Consider the following 20183-nt stretch of genomic DNA (forward strand, 5'->3'; position numbering starts at 1 on the left):
AACTCAGACCCTATCCGAAGCGTTGGCACTTCTCCACTGACCTCCCTCCCCCAGTTGCAGCAAAGTTAAGTATAAAGTACACATGATTGGGGGGTGGGGTTTTGGGTGGTTAGTTGGCAGGGGGGCCCTGGGGTAGCATCCCAGGTGTGCCCCACACACCCGAGTCTGATGCTGATGGTGTATAAGCTACTAAGTATGGCTACTTATATAGATTGTAAGCTCTACGGGGCAGGGACCTCCATCCTCTTGTGTCTTTGACTCTTATTTTATTGCAACTGTATCTTTCATTTATTTGTGTTCTTTGTATTTATCTATTATCCTAATAACCCCTGTTTGTATTAATGTATTCTACTGTACAGCGCTGCGTACATAAGTAGCGCTTTAAAAAATAAAGATATACATACATACTTAACGTAATATTTTTGGGATTAGAAAGCATTTCCCTGCAAAGTGGAATTATGATTCAACCAAGGTTGTGTAGAAAGTTACTCAGTATTGTAACCAAGCTGAAGGTGTGGGGGGGGGGGCTTGGTTATTACCAGCATGCTGAGACCCCAATATAAAGTAATATTTAAACTTTAAAACTCTAGGTTTCGCTGAACCACAACAGCTGGAGGATTACAGTTTGGGCATCCCAAATGTACTCTATATACTAGTTGTAAATTGCCTTAAACTAAAACAAACTAGGACATAAATGGCATAAATACAGGGGTCCCATAAACATATAAACAGGACGAAACCTGTGACATTGGCTGCAAAAATGAATGATTCAACAAAGCCCAAGAGCTGACTAGCATATCATAGGAGTTGTCTCTTCTCTACCATACACCAGTTATTTCTATCTAGTACCAGTAAAACACATCTTGTTGATGATCAGGTTTAATATCTCTAGACTTTTTGATTGGGTTTCATAAACAACCTCCAACCCATTCATTCAAAGGAACTCTGATAAAGAACATTTTTCATAGTTTTACAGCTCTTAAATACTTTCAGTATTTGACGTTCATCAAAAATATAATCCCTGAATAATGAGTTTGCAAAATGTATTTTGTGTTTCAAAATGTACAAGCCGTGCCCCATTGGGCCTTGCCAGTTAATGTTACTCACCACTATGAATTCCACTCCCCCTCAACCCTGCTTTACAGCCAAAGGCCAGAATTATGCTCGTAACAACATTTTCTCTCATTTCGAGCCAGGAAAAGTAAGTTTACCAAAATTAGTTTTTAAAGTAAGACATTAACGCTGATCAATTTAAAAGACACAAGTTATTCTAATTAAAAGTAGATAGACTCTCATAATTCTCCCCAGATGCAACCCAGCCAAAACCGAAAAGCACTCGTCAAGAGGAACTTTTGAGCCAAATAAGTGGAAAAAAAATAATTTGTCTCTATTTCACTTAATTAATAATCCAATTAGTCTGGAATGGAGAAGCAACTAAGCAGATCCAGCGAGTGAATTAATTTGGCTGCAGTTGATTAGTTTGGGGACATAATGAGCTATGTCGGTCCTGCACTGGGAGGGACGCGGCCACTATAATGGGGAAACAACCCAAGGTGTGGGAGGTTCTTTGGAAGTAACAACGCTTTTTTTCATTTTGATGTCCTATCAATTGTTATTGTTTTAGCTGCCAGGAACGGTTACACTTACCACAAGTGGACATTATATAAAACAGCCATGTTTTTTGTACTTTGCACCATTCCCTCCCATCATATTCCTGCCCAGTAGAATGGAGCTCAAGACCCATCTTTTCCCATAAATGCCTGTGTTTGGCAGCACTGTATTCATGAAAGTTGAGTGGTGGGAATTGGGTGTGCATCCCCTCTCTCACCCCGTACTTGTCCCCTAACTAGGGTTGCCTCCTTGCCATTTTTTTTGTCGGCCTGGCAGGTAAAAATGACAACTGATGTAAATGTTTTGAACAGGAAAGAAAGCTAAAAATATAGGAAGGCCTGTTTTTTTGCCAGAATTGGTGGCAACCCTGTCCCTAACGTGACTATAATATTTAATCCGGTTCAATGTGCAAAGTACAGTAATACCCCAGATGCAAATTCTTTCTGATTGACCATTAAGGGGCACAATGTTTACTTGTGGATGACACTTGTGTGTTCTGAGACGAGACACCACAGCATGCCCAGTCTGATGACGCATCCTCCAGTTATTTTTGTATGTATGTGGCATGTGTTTGCATGCTGTACATGTACACAATCATTTCTGGCAAGCAGAAGCCCTAGTTTTTATTGCAGTCTGCCTGCTCTAAGCGCTGCTGTGTAAAGCCATCTTTTATCTTTTGTATAAACAAAGCTTCACCCAGTCTATTGTTCTCAGTGGAACCTTAGGTAATACATATTCATTACTGCCCCCAAAAGCCCTGCTAGAAAAACAAATACAGATATCATGCTTCCTCGTGTTTTTTTTTCTTTTCTTTCACTAAACTTAAGGTGGCAATACACTATAAGGTGGGCATACTACCTAAAGAGAGCAATATTAGGATACCCTCACTGTTTGGCCCTCAGGCCATTTTTCTGCAGGCCAAGAATCAGCCCTGTGTGGCACTAGCCTTTAGATGACCATACAAGAGCAGATTTTAGCTGCCGATTCAGGCTCCTTTAATCTGCAGCTTATCGTGTCTTCCTGACTGATATTTGGATGAAAACTGGGCAGATATTAATTAGACAGGTTTAGAAATTAAGTCCAAGTTATGACCAAATTGTTCATGCAGTCCTCGCTCCGATGACCTGTATCCCTGTCCTTGTGATCCAATTGTTTGTCCCTAGTACCGAACAATCAGATCAATCTGATATCGCCTACCTCAAGGTGCTTGTTTAGTGATGTCCCAACATATGGCCACCTTTAGTGAACATAAGGTGTAATTTACGACAATCCTTGCAGAGAGCACCCCTGGGGTCTGGCTGTACCCTGCACCTCACATACCTCTGCACTAACTGCCATAGGTCAGGTGGTAAGGACATGGCTTATCCTGATGCTCCTGTTGACTAAAACAAAATCATGCTTTTTTCATAAACTACAAAACCTTGTTAGTCCAAGAGTGGGCTGACAATATTGCTCTAGTAAAAACTAGACTCATTCATTTACTTAGCAGCCACTGGCTCCTCACTATTGGGATTTCCTAGAAACCAGGCAGCAGAAGTAAATGGGATTTTTTTCTGGAAATGTCAAGATATACAACACACTTTAAAAAATAGGCCTCTGGCTGTTGGAAAACACAGAAAAGCAATATATTGATCGGATCCACTCATGGGTAACATCATTAGCTTGTGATTCCCATACAAAGAATAGAGGGCAAAATTTGAAAATGATTTTCTGGGGACTGGTGGGCTCTATAAGTCTTACTATAAAATATGATCATAATGTAGAGCAGTGCTGTGGTTGGGGATCAATGTTTTAGAGTCAGACAGGAATTATCTTCTAATCTAGAGAGCAACTGGAGTTTTTTTTTTTTGCCTTCCTCCAGGTCAGCTGGAATCTAGGAAGGAATTATTGTGTCTCAAGTTTTTACTCTACTAAGATGTTACTCAACGTGTCAAGCCCCTTTTCCCTATATCCTCCTTATTGCACCCCAAAGCTCAGCTATCACTGTGATAATGAACCAGCAAAAATAGATATGATGTGAGTTAATGCTCTCCACATGTAGACAAATATGACAAAGACCAGGCAAAGGAGCAAGATGGACAACCCTTTAGTTGCATTAAAGCCTCTACTATGCCTGATGCACTGCCTTTTTAAGAAAGCAGGATAATTAACCTGAATAATGGAATGTATTTGTGTAAAGGGCATTAGGGACAACTCTATCACTTGGAAGGAAGAGCCGCCATGAAAGGTTACATTGCTCATTATACATAAAGTTAATGGAAGGGATTCTACTGTGAACTTTTTAAATCCCAGATGTCTACTCTTCAATATAGACATTTGTGTGTCAGTATTATGGAATGCTAAAATAAATATATACTAATTGTGTAACATTAGATGACGTGCTCCAAGGGACTTGGTGTGATTGGCTCACTGTTGTGGCCTTCATATGTTAATATAGAAATTGCACTTATTTTTAGCTCCTACGAATAATCAGCTTTACTTGTTTTGTGTACAACATCCTCATAACTTCACCGGTTATGATTTTGTACAATTTGCATGACTTTTATGATATTATATGGATTGTTTCTTGCCGCTGTGATGTAGGAGCTCATTCCTTCCAAAGCATCATTCATAAAGAATGCCCTTCGACATGAGAAGCACCTTTTTGACATATTGCACATATTCTATCAACAATATCTACTAGATTCAAAATGAAGCCAAAGATTTCTGCAATTCTTTTTTCCCAGTGTAGAGAAAATAATGAAAATCTTAGATCAAAATTCCAAAAGTGCAACCTGTTCATGTCTTACTGAAAGTTCCCAGTCTATTCCATTCTCTTGCTCATTCTAAAACACTCGTATCCTCTTTGTGTCTTGGCAGGGGGTGTCTGCATTGCTCAGTCCCTGAAGATACCGTATGAACGAACGACCAGTGACTTTGATAAGATTATCAAGCAGCTTTTGGAAACTTCATCTGCTCGTGCCGTGGTGCTTTTTGCTGTCGATGATGATGACATCAGGTAAAGGACCGAATATATATTGTGCTCCTTGTTAAAAGGGACTTGTCACCCTAAGAAATAACTCCAAATTATTTTCTATATTGTTAGCTAAGCAAAATAAACTTTACTTACACTATATAGATAATATAAATCGTGTTTCCTTCCATCTTGGAATTACTCAATCACAGCAAGCAGGCAGGCACCATTTTGTGTTATGAAGGCAAGCTTTGTATCACCCCAAAATCTTGTTCCAGAATGGGGGACCAGATGCCCATGCCCATGCACTGGCTACACAATTAGATGAGGAGAAGGGAGGGGGAAAGTGTGATGTGCAGTGATATCTAGGTAGTGCTGAATGGAAAGCTAAAGTTATTGTCTGCCCCACCTCTATGCCTAAGGCATACAGGTGGGGCAGGCAATATATGATTGACAGCTGGGATATTTAAATGCCTTTATAATGGGTTTGGATGAGTTAATATAAAAATGAATTTGGGTTTCATATTTAATTTGACAAGGACTTTTATTATACAGCTTTTTATGTCTGGGTGACAGGTCCACTTTAAAGGGTAAAAAAACCCCCAAGAAATCTAATTGATGTAAACACACTAAGAGAGCACTTTTTCAATTTACATTAATTTTGTATTTTAAGTGATAAGGTTGCATTCACTTACCCTGACACAATTTTGAACGCAACCACAATCTATTATTTCCCATAATGGACTGGTTTTCCAAGAATTTATGTGTCATTGCTGGTAAATGCGGGCACAGTTGTACTGTATCTGACTTACCTGCACTGCGTCTGGTGCAAATTCGTCCAAGTAGCCAAAGTGGATGCAAGTCTGAAGTATGAAGTCTGCACCTGATTCTTTAGGCGCAACTGTGCTGCAGCGACTGACGCAGGGCATTGTGGAACCCTGGAGCTATCGCCCACTCAGGAGGTGACGGTAGCTCCAGGATTCGCACAGCACCATGCGTCAAAGGGCACAGCAGCACTCAATTTGAAATGGGAGGCAGGAAGAACTGATCAGCACTGACTATACGGAACTATATGGAAATGCACTTGGACGCAAGTACCTTTAATGAAAGTGGTTTTAGACACCACTCACTGCGGGAAAAAGGGCAAGTTGCACACTGTGCCTGCTGACGTAAATGAGCCCTATAGAGTTTGTTATTACCAGGCTTTCGGATAAACAGCTCTCTTTGAAGGTCAGAGTGTCATCGACCCTACCTGTCTATGCACTCTCTATGCATGTCCTATATTCAGTTCTCCCTAGGATTACTGACTCTTAGATAAGCCAAAAGCTTAGTAATAGAAGTCTGAAAAAATGCAGATATCTCAGTAAACCACTAAAAAAAAACAGAAAATCCATGTAAATTACTCAAGTGCTCAGAAAATGTATTTTTTTTGGGGGGGGGGAGTTGGGGTTCTAGCCTCATTAAGAGTTTGATTACCAGGGTCGGACTGGGCTGCCGGGAAAAATCCCGGTGGGCCCCGGCGGCCCAGACCCGACCCTTTGCCGGTGCTCCCCCTGCCCGACCGCTCCTCCCCTGACACATTTAATTTACGCGCTCGGGGGAGAACAGGGGGTTTAGGGGGGGGGGGCTTCTGGGGGGGTGTTAGGGGACGCGGCCAGTGGGGGCACCTGCAGGGGCACTGGGACGGGAGCCCTGGTGGGCCCTTCACCCCCCAGTCCGACCTTGTTGATTACTATTGTTAGCCCTCCATGGCAAGTGTTCTAAGCAGAACTACAGTACTTCTACTACGTCTTTAGTCACCGTACAGGATTTTAGATCTGATTTAGGGATGACTGACCACTTTTCACAGTAAGGATGAAAAACAACAGGGCTTTGTATATCCGCTTTCCTTATTCTAGTCCTACTCAGTGGAGAAAGCTGGTCCCATTATGTTCTAAATCTTTTCTCATTTATCTTTAAATGGTCCATCTATGAGTATAATACATACCCTGTTCCTAAGTGAATTTTAGATTCAGTGAATTGTCTAAAACGTAGATTAATAGTGTTTCCGGCCAAGCTGAATTGATTTTAAAGTAGCCTTTGGTGCAGTAATGGATATGTAGCCCAAAAAATGATTTCAATTACAAGTGACAAAATTAGGGACCAGTAATTACAAAATATTAATTGTCCTTTCTTTTGCCCAAAATAAGTTCTTTCTCAACCCTTCGCATAGGAAATAGTGGGATTCAGCTTGGTCTGAGCTAGGTTACAAAGTCTATTTTTTGCAATGTTTTTTTCTACTTTGCCATTTAATTTACAGATCTCTTTGTGTTAATAAATACAGGTATGGGATCCCTTATCTGGAAACCCATTATCCAGAAAGTTCCAAATTACGGAAAGGAAGACTCCATTTTAATCAAATTCTAATTTTTAAATATGATTCGCTTTTTCTCTGTAATAATAAAACAGTTCCTTGTACTTGATCCCAACTAAGATATAATTACCCCTTATTGGGGGCAGAACAGCCCTATTGGGTTTATTTAATGGTTAAATGATTCCCTTTTCTCTGTAATAATAAAACAGTACCTGTACTTGATCCCAACTAAGATATAATTACCCCTTATTGGGGCAGAACAGCCCTATTGGGTTTATTTAATGGTTAAATGATTCCCTTTTCTCTGTAATAATAAAACAGTACCTGTACTTGATCCCAACTAAGATGTAATTACCCCTTATTGGGGGCAGAACAGCCCTATTGGGTTTATTTAATGGTTAAATGATTCCCTTTTCTCTGTAATAATAAAACAGTACCTGTACTTGATCCCAACTAAGATATAATTAATCCTCATTAGAGGCAGACATAAGTTATGGAGATCCAAATGACAGAAAGATCCCTTATCCGGAAAACCCCAGGTCCCGAGCATTCTGTATAACAGGTCCCATACCTGTATTTTAATTGGCAAGTAGCCATATTATAGGATATTTAAATATGATATCACTTTGAATGTACAGGGGGGTCCAACTCCAGGCCTCAGGGATCAGGTCAAAATGAACATGTCCTCATTCAACGGCATATGAATTTATTGGAATTAAAATCACTTTGACTCTTCTGTCCTTAACTGGGAGCCACCATAGCTGGCAAGCTTACATATAGCAGTATGAGCCCCCAATAATGAATTTATAATGTGTAAGGATATTTCAGACCAAGGCTCAGTAGACCTGTAGTGCTGTTTTATGAATCTTGTTTAACAATAAACATGAGTAAATATGTACATGGAATTAGGTATCTGGGACAATTGAGGCTGTTACATGAGTTTTTCATCTTCCCCAGACAGGTTTTGTCTGCAGTGAAAAGAGCCGACAAGGTGGGACACTTCCACTGGGTGGGATCAGACACCTGGGGGGCCAAAGTTGGCCCCATAATTCAGAATGAAGACGTAGCTGAGGGGGCTATTACAATTCTTCCCAAGAGAGCAACTATAGAAGGTAAGAATGTCACATTGCACGTAACACCGTGTTTTACAATTCCATCGAGAGGCTCTTTGGGGACACAAGGCACTTATATAATGAAGGAACATTGAGTTTTTATTAAGGGCAAGCAAATCAAACAGGCTTGTCAAATTAAAAATTTTATGGATTTTCACGTATTAGTTACTATGGAGACATCTTAGATTTAGAGCACCCAATTCGAAGTTGACTGCATTAGAAGGTAAGCAATACCGAGGAGACAATATGTCTGAAAGCCAAGGTGCAGAATAAGAATTCAGCCGGATGGAATAACCTCCAGCCCACAGAAAGAGCACCGGCCGCAGACTCTAATCTTGGAAATGAATTTCTTTTTTCAGTGAAATAGCTCGTCTGACACACTTAGAGATTAAATATGGGACACTAACCTTCGTTCTCCCTTTCTCATAATTAATTTCGGCTGTCTAATATGCGGCTATTACTCAGAGGTAAAGGAGAGATGGAAATATCAGAGTCGATTTAAAGGAGCGGCAGGTCAAAACAACAATGTGTCAAGAGGCGGCAGGCATTTTCTAATGGAACTCAGGGGCACATCGAGGTTTTCAGAAAGAGACACAGGAGTGAAATTTGTATGTAGGGAAAAGCAGTGTATTGTTTTCAGGTTATAAGAAGTCTTTATCTTCCTTTTTATTTCCCTTTACATACTAAATTCACTTTTTTCCTTTCTGGTATATAACACATGGGTGAGGGGTATGCAAGTGTATCCCCCAGTACTGCCCCTTACCTGGTGGGAATAACTTGTGCCTAAATGTATTATTTGCTACCTCTATAGGGTAATGGCTTACGTCTTACGGCTACCTCCTTCAGCTGTCCATAACCGTCTTTATAATATTCCATCCCATTCATTGATGGTATAATCTCCTTTCCCCTAGGGGCACATTTACTAACCCACGAACAGGCCGAATGCGTCCGATTGCGTTTTTTTCGTAATGATCGGTAATTTTGCGATTTTTTTTCGGCGTCTTTACGATTTTTGCGTAAAAACGCGAGTTTTTCGGCGTCTTTACGATTTTTGCGTAAAAACGCGAGTTTTTCGTAGCCATTACAAAAGTTGCGCAAAGTCGCGCCTTTTTCGTAGCGTTAAAACTTAAAAGGCGCAAGTTTTAACGCTACGCAAAAATCGTAAAGACGCCGAAAAACTCGCGTTTTTACGCAAAAATCGTAAAGACGCCAAAAAACACGAAAAAATCGCAAAATGTTCGTTTCCAATCGGAATTTTTCCAATTCGGATTCGAAAACGTGTCTTAGAAAATCAGCCCCCTAGTCTCAATGGAGGGGTCCTGGAAAAATGTATTTCTCCTCCATGCTTCTTATTGCCAGGAAAGTTGCCATCTGTCTGTCTATGGATCTTTAAATTTAAGGCAGATATGCCATATAAGCTTTCTGTTTTAAAGGAAAACTATACCCCCAGAATGAATATTTAACCAACAGATAGTTTATATTATGTTAAGGGACCTATTAAAGAATCTCTACAAACTGGAATATATATATATCAGTAAATATTGCCCTTTTACATCCTTTCCCTTGAGCCGCCATTTAGTGATGGGCTGTGTGCTCCCTCAGAGATCAGCTGACAGGAAATAATGCAGCTCTGACTGTAACAGGAAGTAGTGTGGGAGTAAAAGGTAGAACTCTGGCCATTAATTGGCTGATGGGGCCTAGCATGTATGTGTGCCTTGGCTTGTTTGTGTGCACTGTGAATCCTATGATCCCAGGGGGCGGCCCTTCATTCTTAAAATGGCAATTTTCTATGTAGGATTACCCAATAGCACATACTACTAAAAAAGTATATTTTTATGAAAATGGTTTATTTAGACAAAGCAGGGTTTTACATATGAGCTGTTTATGCAATATATTCTTATAGAGACCTACATTGTTTGCGGGTATAGTTTTCCTTTAACAGTCAGTCACTATAAAGCTGCTTGCAGTTCAGCAGAACCCAAACCCAAAGAAAATTGTTTACACTATAAGAATATGTGAATATTCTATAGGAATCTGACAGAGCGAAAATTAATACATTATTTATGGTGCTTGTCAAAAAGCTAGGCTAACATTTAGGGAGTTTAAGGAATCACTCAGGGAATGACATTCTACATATGAATAAATATTAATAGCAATACCAGAACGGATGTGCTATAACAGTAAGCACCAAATTCAGGAGAAAAGATTCTGGAACCTGTAGATTCCAATGTCCAACTCTTCTTGTGTCACTGGTCTTACTACTGAAAATGCTGCTTAATGGTTTGATCTTGACAAATCATATGGCTGCACAAACCAAAATGCAGGTAAAGGATCTTGAATTCTTGGTGTCTTGGGGTTTTCCGAAATTTGCATCACCATACCTTAAGTCTGCTAAACATCATCAAAAAGTTAGATAAACCCAATAGGATTGTTCTGCCACCAATATGGATTATTAATGAGAAAAAGACATTATTAAAAATTAGAATTCCCATGATTCAGAGCTTTTTGGATATCAGTTTTCTGGATAAGAAAAGCATATTTATATCCCAACCCAGAACTAAACCATATGGGTGATTATTACTAATGTGCTAGTTGTTGGATTGCTGTTTGGCAGTTGTTATATCATCCACATTACTTTCAGCAGAACATGTTCCTATCTGTACAGCCCTAGTCTTTTTTCACCTTTCCTTCCTTATTCCTTACTTCCCTTCCCCATTACTGTTCATTGCTTTAATGTAACTTGTACTTTTGTTTTAATCATACGTTTATATTTAACTCTTCTTTGATATTCCAATTTATTCTCAAGAGTGTTTTTAACATATTTACATCCTGCATACAAAACACTATCATTCTATGGAAGATTTGGGTATTGTAATATATTAGCATCATTTATTGGAACTATAACCTGCTTCTGCTGAATATTCTTGTATAACCTACCGTATTTTTCGCCCTATAAGACGCTCCGGAATATAAGACGCACCCAATTTTAAAAGAGAAAAATCTAGAAAAAAAGATTCTGAACTGTACTACTGTAGTAAAATATTTTATATCAACTGTATAAAGTTAACTGTCTCTGGGCTCGCACATAATGAGGCTTCCCCCAGGGCCCCCCCCAAGCATCCTTCAGCTTCCCCCAGCCCCCCCCCAAGTATCCTTCAGCTTCCCCCAGCGCCCCCCCCCCCAAGTATCCTTCAGCTTCCCCCAGGGCCCCCCCCCCCAAGTATCCTTCAGCGTCCCCCAGGGCCCCCCCCAAGTATCCTTCAGCTTCCCCCAGGCCCCCCCCCAAGTATCCTTCAGCGTCCCCCAGGGCCTCCAAGCATCCTCCAGCTCCCCCATGGCACCCCCAGCATTCTTCAGCTTCCCCCAGGGCCCCCAAGCACCTTCCATTTCCCCCCTAACCTACCCCCACCGGCCTCCAGCTCCCGTGATGTCTTCCTCTCTGTGCCGCGGCTCCCAGCTGCTTCTGTGCTTTTATAAGGTTGCGCCCTGTACGTGTGACGTCACGGGCGCAACCTTATAAAAGCGAGGATGCGGCAGAGAGCCGCGGCACAGAGAGGAAGACAGTTCGCCGTATAAGATGCACCAACTTTTCCCCCCCAGTTTTGGGGAAGAAAAAGTGCGTCTTATACGGCGAAAAATACGGTAGGTAAATAACCTTTATTATGGAGACCCCTAAAAATAAAACAAATATCACAGTTGGACCAGATTTACTAAAATTTAAATAGCTTAAAGCTAAAAGATTTCCAGCTGTCCCAAGTCTCCTGACTCCTGTCTCAATTCAGAACAATGTCAGTCCAGCAGAATATGTTCAACTGCTGAGCTTTAACACCCCTATGAAGCATTAATCCCCAGTGCAAATTGCAAGTGGGCATTGACAATTCAGATAAGCCAGTTTGGAAAATAAATTGTTAAAAATATTGTTAAATAATATTTACTATATCATAAAGGAAAAGGTGTAATGAATATCTGTTTAATAGAGTAATATAGTAGGACACTGTGTGTGAGCGATCAGAGCCACATGTCAAGATAAAGGCTTTTAGGACACAGTGATTACAGTTTTCTGGCTGCAAGCTAAAATAATGCTAACCTTTCTGATCTTGTTAAAACAGTGCAATAAAAGTAGAGTAGGTATATTTCATCTTGGTATAACCAGTAAAACTGAGGCCCTAGCTGGCATACTTAGCAGAGTGCTCCTGCGTGCTAATGCAATTTTATAATTAGGTTTTGCTTAGGCAGGTTAGTATACCTTCAGTCTATGATGGCAGTCAGACCTGGATTGGAGGGGCTGCTGTAAGATCCCATAGACAGTCACTATTTATTGGGCTGGTGGGGGCCACTCTGTACTTAAATTGCCGCAGCCTACTTTGAATCCCAGTCTTGGCCTCTGGCAGGAGTATGTGGCCATCGGCAGGCTGTTCATGAGTAATCCCGTCAAACTGACCCTGTGGGGCAGATTTACTAATCTAAGAATCCGAATCCCGAAAGGGAAAAAATCATTTTGCGACTTTTATGTCGCGATTTTTCGTATTTGTTGCGTCTTTTTCGTCTGCAAATTTTTTGATATTGAGCGATAGTAAACGCGGAAAAACCAATCCGATTTTTTTCGCGATGCGACAAAAAAGTCACGGAAAATATACGAAAAAGTTGAGGGGTTGAATCGCGGGACATACGAAAAAAAAAAAAAAGTCGCAAAAATACCGATCATTACAAAAAAACTCGTTTGGACGCTTTCGGTCCGTTTGTGGATTAGTAAATCTGCCCCTGTGTGTATGTCCAAGATAAACAGATCTGGAACTAACCATGGATTGCCATTTATAGTATAGTGCAGCTCTGTTGAGAATGAAAATAAAGGTCTCAAAGATATGACTCAGAAAGTAGATATTCTAGCAATCAGCAAGTCCATTGTGGAGTGAATTTCCAGTTTTCCACAGGTGTCTAAAGCTGGCCATACACGCACCGATACTATCGTACGAAACCTCGTTTCGTACGATATTCGGTGCGTGTATGGCATGTCGGCGAATCGACCGATATCGCAGGAAGCTGCTGATATCGGACGACTCGCCGATCGCCCAGGTTAGAAAATTTTGATCGGGCGCCATAGAAGGCTCCTGACCAAAATCTGCCGTCAGGGCTGAATCGGCAGAAGGAGGTAGAAATCCTATTGTTTCTACCTCCTTATCTGCTGTTTCAGCCCTGACTGTGTGTGGTGGATCTGACAATGTTTTCGTCAGATCGCCACGTGTATGGCCAGCTAAAGGGAGATGGGCAGTTCGTACCTATGAGCTCTTGGCCTCTGGAATAACCAGTGGTCTGCACAACCCAGTGGGAGATTTGCATTACAGGGATAGGGCCACATAAGCACACGTTAATGGTAGAAAAGCTGCTACCTGTCTGAGGGTGTAGCAACCCACACGCTAATTAGCCTGCAGTGTCTTCTCTGTTGTCGTTGCATGCTAATGAATCTGAGCAAAATTAGAACAGACACGTTTAATGTCACTGTTTCATCATCTAATATGAAGCATCTGTTTGGGAAAATGTAACAGACGATTTGTTTTAATGGGGGGTGGGGGCAGCTGTCATTTTAATTGCTAAAAAGGTAACACAATTGGGAGACTGCGGGTGGGGGACCAAGTGCAGGGGAAGCCTTGGCGTTCTCATCTATTATCAAAGTTTAATAAACAAGATCAAATACATGTGCAGCAAAGAACATTTTCAGAGCGACTAATTGGGAATAAAGTATTGAAATACACTGTCTCCAATTGCAGAACGGGATGGCTGAGCCACTAATCACCTTATTGCTTGTCAGTGGGGTGTAAAGTGTCCCCCGACACCTACATTCACTGGTGAAAGGCACAGTGGAAGCAGTAATATAGTATAATGTGGCATTTCCTGTGGTAAAGTGGGCTGACAGGTACAGCAAACTAAGTGCCCTCAAACTATGCCAACAAAATCCATTCTTGTAGCGAGATTGGGTCTGATAGCTTTACGTGTACTAGAAGAGCGGGTTTTCTTGGTTCTGATTGGGTGGTGCATGGAAGAAGCTTTACAGCCTAGGTTTGGGTTGACATAACGGGATATTTTACAATGGATTATCTTTTCATATAAATGTGAGACAATCTTGTGATCGTTTATTATATATTGCTCTGTGATAAGTAAGTGAGAAGTATAGGAATATCTCTTCTAGATTGTCCAATTATGCTTATCAGTATGGAGGGCACAGGCAGCCTGGTGTGGGATGATAGCATGATATAATGAGAATCCTTCTCTTACTGATACCTGTTGCAATGGATTGAAGCCTGCTCCAATCTGACCTAATTAAAGGGGATCTGTCATATCCTAAATGGCTATAAATATTGATTATATGTTTGGAGCCAACATAAAAGTGCCATAGTGCCAGCAGTGTAGGTTTGGGGTTTCCCTTTGATCTATAACATTTTGGCACACCAAGGTAATTGAGGGGTTGAATGTATTTTAATATATAACTACCAGCAGCAAAGCTACGTGGCCTGTATGATTTGGCTGTCATTTATAGTAGTCTGCCTTAAAAACAGAGTTGGTTTTACTTTGTATTACTTCTCTTTCTATTCAGTACCTCTCCTGTTCATATTCTAGTCTCTCATTCAAACCACTGTATGGATGTTAGGGTAAATAAGACCCTAGCAACCAGATAGCTGCTGACATACTAAACTATAAAGCTGCTGAACAAAAAGCTAAATAAATACAAAACCACAAAAAAAATTAAAAATGCCAATTTCAATTTGTCTCAGGATATCAATGTCTACATCATACTAAAAGTTGATTAAACCGTGGGCTATATTTTATATATAAGTTTCTCTACATTAGTTAATATTCAGCAAAGGTCACCAGTTAACTTAATTATAACCCAGTTGTGGGTCATGTACTGGATATTGCCTCAGTAGCTCATAGCAAGCAACAGTTGGCTTTGATCATTCTACTGCAGGCATAATAATGAAAGCAAGTCTCGGCTGGTTGCTATGGGTTACTGCACTAGGTTAAATATGTCCATTTTTTAGTTAATTCCTTCCCATATCATTCAAGCGTGAGTCCAGTGTTACAGTGCGTGCTTTCTTATACAAACAAGCTGCATTCCGGTATTAATATAGCTTTAAGAGAACGCGTCTCCCTATCTGTTGCATCCAGTTAGCTCTCTATTCCTGGCTCTACAGGACAAGACGGCTGCCTGTCACAGTTGGATGCAGCTTACGCATCGCAATAGAATTTGTGCAGCTCCCAGGAGAGTGACAAAGATAATAAGAAAAGCAATATTTCTGCTCACAGGCTTTCATGCTTTGCCATTACTCCACTTTGCCATGCAGAAGAACCCACAATTAAATACTGACTGCCAAAGCAGAGCACGGCTGTGCAAACCCCTGGGACTGATATGTGCACAAATATGTTTGATCGCCGGCCAGAGGAAGGAAAGAATACTCTTAATGTTTGTGCCATTTTGCTTGGCAGGGGCACTGCAAACAGAGAGCTGCTCAGAGACCAGCGTAGAGCGAGCGGAAGGAAAATTAAGATTCTTGTCATTTAAGCCAGCGCTGTAGGTTAGGTTTGTAATTAATGGTGGTGGGGTATGAAGCAAAAAATACTTTTAGTGGCCGTTTTTTTTTTTATTGTTGCGCTGCATTACCTATGAACCCTTAGCACCAGAGCACCCTATGACAAACATTCAATTTTGGCCTAAATGATTGGGCTAAAATATGATATCTGACAGCCACAGTCTCTTCCCAGAGGCTATTTTCCCACTGCTACTATAGGCACCATCTCTCCCTACTATACCTGCTATCCCACAGGCACAGTCCCTTCCCAGAGGCTATTATCCCCCCACTGCTACTATAGGCACCATCTCTCCCTACTATACCTGCTATCCCACAGCCCCAGTCCCTCCCCAGAGGCTATTATCCCCCCACTGCTACTATAGGCACCATCTCTCCCTACTATACCTGCTATCCCACAGCCCCAGTCCCTTCCCAGAGGCTATTATCCCCCCACTGCTACTATAGGCACCATCTCTCCCTACTATACCTGCTATCCCACAGCCCCAGTCCCTTCCCAGAGGCTATTATCCCACTGCTACTATAGGCACCATCTCTCCCTACTATCCCACAGCCCCAGTCCCTTCCCAGAGGCTATTATCCCCCCACTTCTACTATAGGCACCATCTCTCCCTACTATACCTGCTATCTCACAGCCACAGTCCCTTCCCAGAGGCTATTATCCCCCCACTGCTACTATAGGCACCATCTCTCCGTACTATACCTGCTATCCCACAGCCCCAGTCCATTCCCAGAGGCTATTATCCCCCCCCCACTGCTACTATAGGCACCATCTCTCCCTACTATACCTGCTATCTCACAGCCACAGTCCCTTCCCAGAGGCTATTATCCCCCCACTGCTACTATAGGCACCATCTCTCCGTACTATACCTGCTATCCCACAGCCCCAGTCCATTCCCAGAGGCTATTATCCCCCCCCACTGCTACTATAGGCACCATCTCTCCCTACTATACCTGCTATCCCACAGCCCCAGTCCCTTCCCAGAGGCTATTATCCTCCCACTGTTACTATAGGCACCATCTCTCCCTACTATACCTGCTATCCCACAGCCACAGTCCCTTCCCAGAGGCTATTATCCCCCCACTGCTACTATAGGCACCATCTCTCCCTACTATACCTGCTATCCCACAGCCCCAGTCCATTCCCAGAGGCTATTATCCCCCCCACTGCTACTATAGGCACCATCTCTCCCTACTATACCTGCTATCCCACAGCCACAGTCCCTTCCCAGAGGCTATTATCCCCCCACTGCTACTATAGGCACCATCTCTCCCTACTATACCTGCTATCCCACAGCCACAGTCCCTTCCCAGAGGCTATTATCCCCCCACTGCTACTATAGGCACCATCTCTCCCTACTATACCTGCTATCCCACAGCCACAGTCCCTTCCCAGAGGCTATTATCCCCCCACTGCTACTATAGGCACCATCTCTCCCTACTATACCTGCTATCCCACAGCCCCAGTCCCTTCCTAGAGGCTATTATCCCACTGCTACTATAGGCACCACCTCTCCCTACTATACCTGCTATCCCACAGCCACAGTCCCTTCCCAGAGGCTATTATCCTCCCACTGTTACTATAGGCACCATCTCTCCCTACTATATCTGCTATCCCACAGCCACAGTCCCTTCCCAGAGGCTATTATCCCCCCACTGCTACTATAGGCACCATCTCTCCCTACTATACCTGCTATCCCACAGCCCCAGTCCCTTCCTAGATGCTATTATCCCACTGCTACTATAGGCACCATCTCTCCCTACTATACCTGCTATCCCACAGCCACAGTCCCTTCCCAGAGGCTATTATCCTCCCACTGTTACTATAGGCACCATCTCTCCCTACTATATCTGCTATCCCACAGCCCCAGTCCCTTCCCAGAGGCTATTATCCCACTGCTACTATAGACACCATCTCTCCCTACTATACCTGCTATCCCACAGCCCCAGTCCCTTCCCAGAGGCTATTATCCCCCCACTGCTACTATAGGCACCATCTCTCCCTACTATACCTGCTATCCCACAGCCACAGTCCCTCCCAGAGGCTATTATCCCACTGCTACTATAGGCACCATCTCTCCCTACTATACCTGCTATCCCACAGCCACAGTCCCTCCCAGAGGCTATTATCCCCCCACTGCTACTATAGGCACCATCTCTCCCTACTATACCCCTTCCCAGAGGCTATTACGCTCACTGCTACTAATGGCACCATCTCTAGGTTTATGTAGTATACAACACATGGCTTCTGTCTGGGCCAATAATATGATACAGCATTTGTTTTGTGTATGTTTTACTTTTTTTACAGTGTACTCTTTACTGTAATAGTGTACAGATTCTATTGTGCTATAGTGCTGTACTTCACTGCAATATATGTTTACACTGTATAAATCTTCAAAATAATCTGTAAGAAAGTGGGGCAGGATCCTTTAAACCCCCTCAATTATTGTGACTATACATATACACGCTAATGAGTAAGAGGAATCAATCTTAATATCATTGCAGAGTGACACATCTATATGTCTTTAGGGCTCATTTACAAACATAGGCACAAGTACTAAATATTCAAATGCATTTGCCCAAGATTGTGAATGGCTTTGAATTAAACCATTGGAGATAAGCGGTGCATTGAAAGCAAGTAACTTACAGTGCATTAGTGTGTCATTGTCTCAGAAAATCTGTATTTACCCTCAAATCTCTTCCTCCCATACTTTTTCTGCAAGTGATTTAGAGATTGAAAAATTTCTTTTATGCATGAGTGTATATAAATATATAAATATATATAGCTGCACAGATGGCTCACTCTATACATGGAACTTGCTATTATTCCTGAAAGACTCTGGGTACTTAACTCCCTCCTGCTGTACTTTGCACTGCACATAAATCCACCTGTCTGAAATATTTATCCCCAACAACCATCCCCAGAGATGAAGAGAATGTGGACACCACAGGAGGCATCTTCAAAATGACTTGAATATGGTAAAAGAGACTTAAAGAATGAAGCTTACAACTATCAACATAAACGATCATGTACACAAATTTTCTTATCACTGCTGTGTCACTTTAGATTTTTCCACACCTGCACATATACCATATATTTTATCATTAAGAGCAATACTCAAACAATACTTGTATAAGACTACAACATAATGATATCTTATATTAGTCCAGGCTGACCTGACTGTAGACTGTGCTGTTCTGGATTCACAGTTTGAGAATATGCGTATAACTATCACTGTGCCAGTTTGTTTGTCAGGTCCACTTCGTTGTCAGAGAGTGGAATGTTTAGTTATAGTAGGGTGAGATGGTGAAAGTGGGATAATAGTCTCTGGGAAGGGACTGTGGCTGTGGGATAGCAGGTATAGTAGGGAGAGATGGTGCCTATAGTAGCAGTGGGGGGATAATAGCCTCTGGGAAGGGACTGTGGCTGTGGGATAGCAGGTATAGTAGGGAGAGATGGTGCCTATAGTAGCAGTGGGGGATAATAGCCTCTGGGAAGGGACTGTGGCTGTGGGATAGCAGGTATAGTAGGGAGAGATGGTGCCTATAGTAGCAGTGGGATAATAGCCCCTGGGAAGGGACTGGGGCTGTGGGATAGCAGGTATAGTAGGGAGAGATGGTGCCTATAGTAGCAGTGGGATAATAGCCTCTGGGAAGGGACTGGGGCTGTGGGATAGCAGGTATAGTAGGGAGAGATGGTGCCTATAGTAGCAGTGGGATAATAGCCTCTGGGAAGGGACTGGGGCTGTGGGATAGCAGGTATAGTAGGGAGAGATGGTGCCTATAGTAGCAGTGGGGGGATAATAGCCTCTGGGAAGGGACTGTGGCTGTGGGATAGCAGGTATAGTAGGGAGAGAATTTTATTAAAATATATTTAACAAATACAATAAAACAATAATTACATTTCAATCAAGCAAAAAACAAAAACCAAAAAAACATATAAATCAATATTACATCAAAAACAAAAAATACCTTCCTGCAAAGCATCTTATTTCTTACAGATCATTATAAAACACATATCAAGAGGCATCTTTATGTTTCTTTTTTTGAGAATTGTCCAAACATTTCCCAGCAGACCGTTTAACCTGTACCCGCACACCTGCCTCCTGACTCTCCATCACATCTTGCTCCCCCAACTCCCCTTCCTCCAGTGACTCCTTTTCTGCCCCCTGAGACTGAAAAGCCCCTTCCCTTTTGCTCTTCTTCCTGCTGGAGATGATATCAGATGAGAGACTTTTCCTTTTCTCCCTCTCCTCCTCCTCCTCCATTCTCTCCAACTCTACCTGTTCCTCTGCTAAATCCCCCCATGACTTCCCTCCTGGCAAAACAAACCTATTTTCAGTTGGGAGGGTAATTACACCTGGGCACTGAGCCTCCTTAGCTTTATTAGATTTGCTGCCCACCACTATCCAACCATCCCCTCCGCCTCCCTCCTCTTGGGCTGCCTGTACCGCTGCCTGTGCCTTTGCCTGTTTGTTCTCCCCCTCTTTCCCTCTCACCTCTGTTGGGCACCCCCTGTCTGTCTCTCTTGCCCCACCTGCCCTCTCCTCCCCCCTTCCCTCAGTCTGGGGCAA

General features: G+C 42.3%; 1 protein-coding gene across 1 annotated transcript in view; it reads left to right on the forward strand.

Annotated features, from left to right (window-relative positions):
- The window catches only part of grm7 (glutamate receptor, metabotropic 7), a 279002-nt gene that overhangs the window by 145206 nt on the left and 113613 nt on the right, over window positions 1-20183 (forward strand). The window contains 2 exon segments of the mRNA NM_001113008.1: window positions 4471-4609; window positions 7875-8029. Coding sequence (NP_001106479.1) covers window positions 4471-4609; window positions 7875-8029 — 294 coding nt within the window.

This window comes from Xenopus tropicalis, chromosome 4 (assembly GCF_000004195.4).
Source record: "Xenopus tropicalis strain Nigerian chromosome 4, UCB_Xtro_10.0, whole genome shotgun sequence".
Classification (NCBI taxonomy): Eukaryota; Metazoa; Chordata; class Amphibia; order Anura; family Pipidae; genus Xenopus; species Xenopus tropicalis.